Source organism: Cantharellus anzutake (assembly GCF_015039405.1).
Source record: "Cantharellus anzutake strain C23 chromosome Unknown EI90scaffold_18, whole genome shotgun sequence".
NCBI lineage: Eukaryota > Fungi > Basidiomycota > Agaricomycetes > Cantharellales > Hydnaceae > Cantharellus > Cantharellus anzutake.
Genome location: NW_024066968.1, coordinates 616748 through 620246, shown reverse-complemented (window position 1 = coordinate 620246; position 3499 = coordinate 616748). Strand labels below are relative to the sequence as shown.

Genomic DNA, 3499 nt, shown 5'->3' with positions numbered 1-3499 from the left:
ACTCCACACCCCGTGATGGCCTCAGTGCCAGGCATTACCCCCGGGCCCCCTCGACCCTGGATGCGTCCCTGACACTTCTCTCCTGCCCTCATGTCTGATCTGACATCAACTGCTGACACCGGTTGTGGGTTAAGTCCACACACATCTAATGACACCATGGATGCTGATGTGTCCATGCCACCAGCTGACTCACCTCATCGGCTGTTAACACCTGGCATTAACAAGCTAGACTCAGTGCTCCCACTGGATTTGTGACCTGCAGACCCAGCACCTATTCCAGCCATATCTGGCCAGTTGTCTCTGGTTACAGGTGAGTTTACTCAATCACAAGCTGACTATTCATCGGATGAGCCCCAATACCTGGGGCAAAGTTATGCCCCTGAAATGATGGTGCCTATACAGGTGCCACCATATCCAATGTTTGCCCCAGGCATAGGCAACCTTCTCAAGGAAGCAAGCCAACAAGTTTGCCTTTTGGAAGGTGAACTCTCCCGATCTTGTGGTGAGGCTAATAGCCTCTGAGATGAGAATAAGGAGCTTCAGGAGAATTTCCATGGGCTTGAGATCAAGAACGTTCATCTCGATCTCAAATTGAGAAATTCTTCTCACCACCAATCTTGGCTCCGAGACAAATGCGACAACCTTGAGAAAGAAATCGATCGCTTAGAAAGAGAAGTCAGTGTCCTTGAGGGCTCTTGCCCTTGTAAGATACCCCATATGTTGGGGCCAATGGTATGTATGCCCCCCGCTCCATCCCAACTGTCAGGGGACATGCGTGCTCGCGCAAGGTGCTCCGATAACCTAGTTGTGATTAAAGCCGGGGGAAAGGGATGTCCCCATCTTAGGGTCAGCTATATACATGTAGAGTCCGGCAATAAGGAAACCAAACAGATTGCCGATAGAATCACGTGATCATAGAATGTTCCAGAACAATGCCGGAGATGATCCGGGTCACCGGGGCTTAGGTAAGCGGAGTAGACGGGAATTACCAGCATACTTCCCATGCGCATACGCGCAGCCGGCATAGGGTCCAGGGTCATTGCTGATCCCTGACACCAACACAGTCAGCATAGGGCACCAGTGGTCCCTATGACTGCTTCAAATGTGGAGGTGCATAACCATGCTGCACAACCTCCCATCCCAAAATGGATGAAGGTTCCTTTGACCAGCCTCATGGATGGCCATTATGGCCACCATGTGGCTCCCATCCCCCCTCCCGGGCCTCAAGGGCCCTCATCTTCTTTTGGCCTCATAGCAGTGCCCACCCCTCAAACCAGCGGGACACCTGGTCCTTCATCAATCCCAGAGGGATACTCCTGGTTCACAGAGGCAAATTGCTCCCCTCCTGCTGGGACCTGGAGGAACATCCTCATCCCAGGTACATTCTTCCAGGGTGACTTCCATTTTGGTGTCACCATCAGTGGCCAAAACTGGCCAGTAACAGAGAGTCGGAACCGCTGCCAAAAGTGGTGGAACAACTGGGTTCACCTGTTCTTGAACTCAGTTGAAGGGTTCAAGTTCATGGTGGACTTGAAATGGCTTGATGGATGGGTTCGACAGTGCTATGCTGGAGGCTCACCAACTCCATGGTCGGTTTTTTGACATGAAGTCTGTGAATGGACAAAATGTGTCTGCCACTGAACTTGATGGACGTTTTGGGGATCATCCCCAAAACTTTGAAAACACTATCAAGGCAGGGAAGAAGTACCTTCTTTGCTGCCTTTGGAAACATTACTGCTCAGAGGTGGCTCAAATGATGAAGGCAACTAGCACCACTGCATACGTTGCATGTAAGTGAACCTAGTTTCTGCCATTTTGGTGTCAGGGTTCAGCACCCTGCCTTAGGGTGCCCCGGACTCCCCACCTACTTTACCCCCTTTTATTCTTTGACTGTTGCCTTGTTGTTGCCTTTGTGCATTGTGTACACGCACGCACGGGATAGCGTGGGAACTTTCTGAGCGAGCAGCTCGCCCAGAATGTTCCCACGGGTCACAGCCACAGTTCTGGGCGAGCAACTTGCCCAGAACGTTCCCACGCTTACTGGGCACTGCCACCTGGATGTTCCCTCCGGGTCACACTACACAACTCTAGGAGCTGTATAGTTGTGGGCATGTGACCCATTCCTTTATATAGCAACCATGCGGGGAGATGAGACCTTTACCCTTCTTCTCATCTCATGCCCTGCATAGGCAAGTGCATATATTCCCTTTCTTTTACTATACATCTCATGCCCCGCATAGTGTGAGGACAGGTTAGATGGGGGTTGAGGTCAGGGAGCCTCCGAGTCCGAGGCCAGGCCCTGACATTTGGCCCCCCCCCCCCAGGTTCCACCTCCTCACTACACAACAGTGGATAATAATCCACCATTGCCATATTCACAGGTAATAGAACCCACCCTGCCCCATAACCCTGTTCCCCACACTGAGGGAATGTTGGTGGATGATGTTAGAACTGGGCGAGGGCAGACGATTCCGGAGGGGAACCGGAGACTTAGCAAGGAGGGACCTTGGCCTCAGTGACTCAAGCAGAGCGCTGTGCCATTGCCGTTTGTCCATTTGGTCCTTAATTTCATAGGCAGCAAGCAGGAAGTCTCTAGGGGGCATTTCAGGTCGATTTTAGACTAAGGGCCTAAAATGAGTATGTACAAGCACCGGTATATAATGGAGAGGGTGAAAGCACAAGGGAAACAAAGGGGGTCTGAATCAGAACAAAGGCATCCAAATGGGAACAAAGGGATGGTTGTCAGGGCACACCCCACCTGACCCCGTGCCGCACCGCCCTACTCCACTCCCCCGCTATCACTCCCTGTTTCTTCTTTCCCCTTTCCTTCTTTCTTTCTATTTCCGTTCCATGGTCAACTTCCCCTTCTCTATGTATCACTACACACCTAACCCCACTTCCCCGATCACCACACCCGCCGCATGCATTCCCACTCACAGAGCGGCACACCTCCGGGATCTCCCACAGAGATACCCAGGGGAGTGCAGCTGTGTGCAGAGATGACGTGGCTCCTCCCACGTGACCCCAACTGCATGTATATAATAGTGCCTGGGGTGGGAACAGAAGAAGCAGCCTTCTTCTCAACTTCCCACTTCAGACTAAGTGGTCAGGGACACTCACCCCACGACGGGACTGCCGCTATGCATAGCCGACGTCTGTCCCATCAAGTCCCTTGCACCGGGACCTCACCGCTTTCGGAGCTGTCTGTCAGGGACGCGTCCGGGGTAGAGGGGACCCGGGTGAGACGCCCGACACTGGAAGTCTCGCGGGGTGTAGAGCGGGCGTGCATACTGGCGGGCCCGGCTCAGGAGGCAGTCCCTGGCCACTCAGACCGAAGTGGGAAAGGGTGAGAAGAAGGCTACTTCTTCGGTTCCCACTTCAGGTATGTTTATATACATGCGGCTTAGGTCACATGACGGGTGCCACATCATCCTCGCATACAGCCGTAGTCACCCGGGTGTCCCCGTGGGGGATCCCAAGGGTGTTCGCTGTGAACGCG

General features: G+C 53.2%; 1 protein-coding gene across 1 annotated transcript; it reads left to right on the top strand.

Annotated features, from left to right (window-relative positions):
- Positions 1 to 1089: 1089 nt before the first annotated feature.
- Positions 1090 to 1907, top strand: EI90DRAFT_3185593 (uncharacterized protein; the record flags this gene model as incomplete). Its single annotated transcript, XM_039066378.1, has 2 exons — positions 1090 to 1517; positions 1561 to 1907. The coding sequence occupies 2 exons, from the start codon at positions 1090 to 1092 to the stop codon at positions 1796 to 1798; spliced, it is 666 nt and encodes a 221-aa protein (XP_038917267.1). The 3' UTR covers positions 1799 to 1907.
- Positions 1908 to 3499: the final 1592 nt, after the last annotated feature.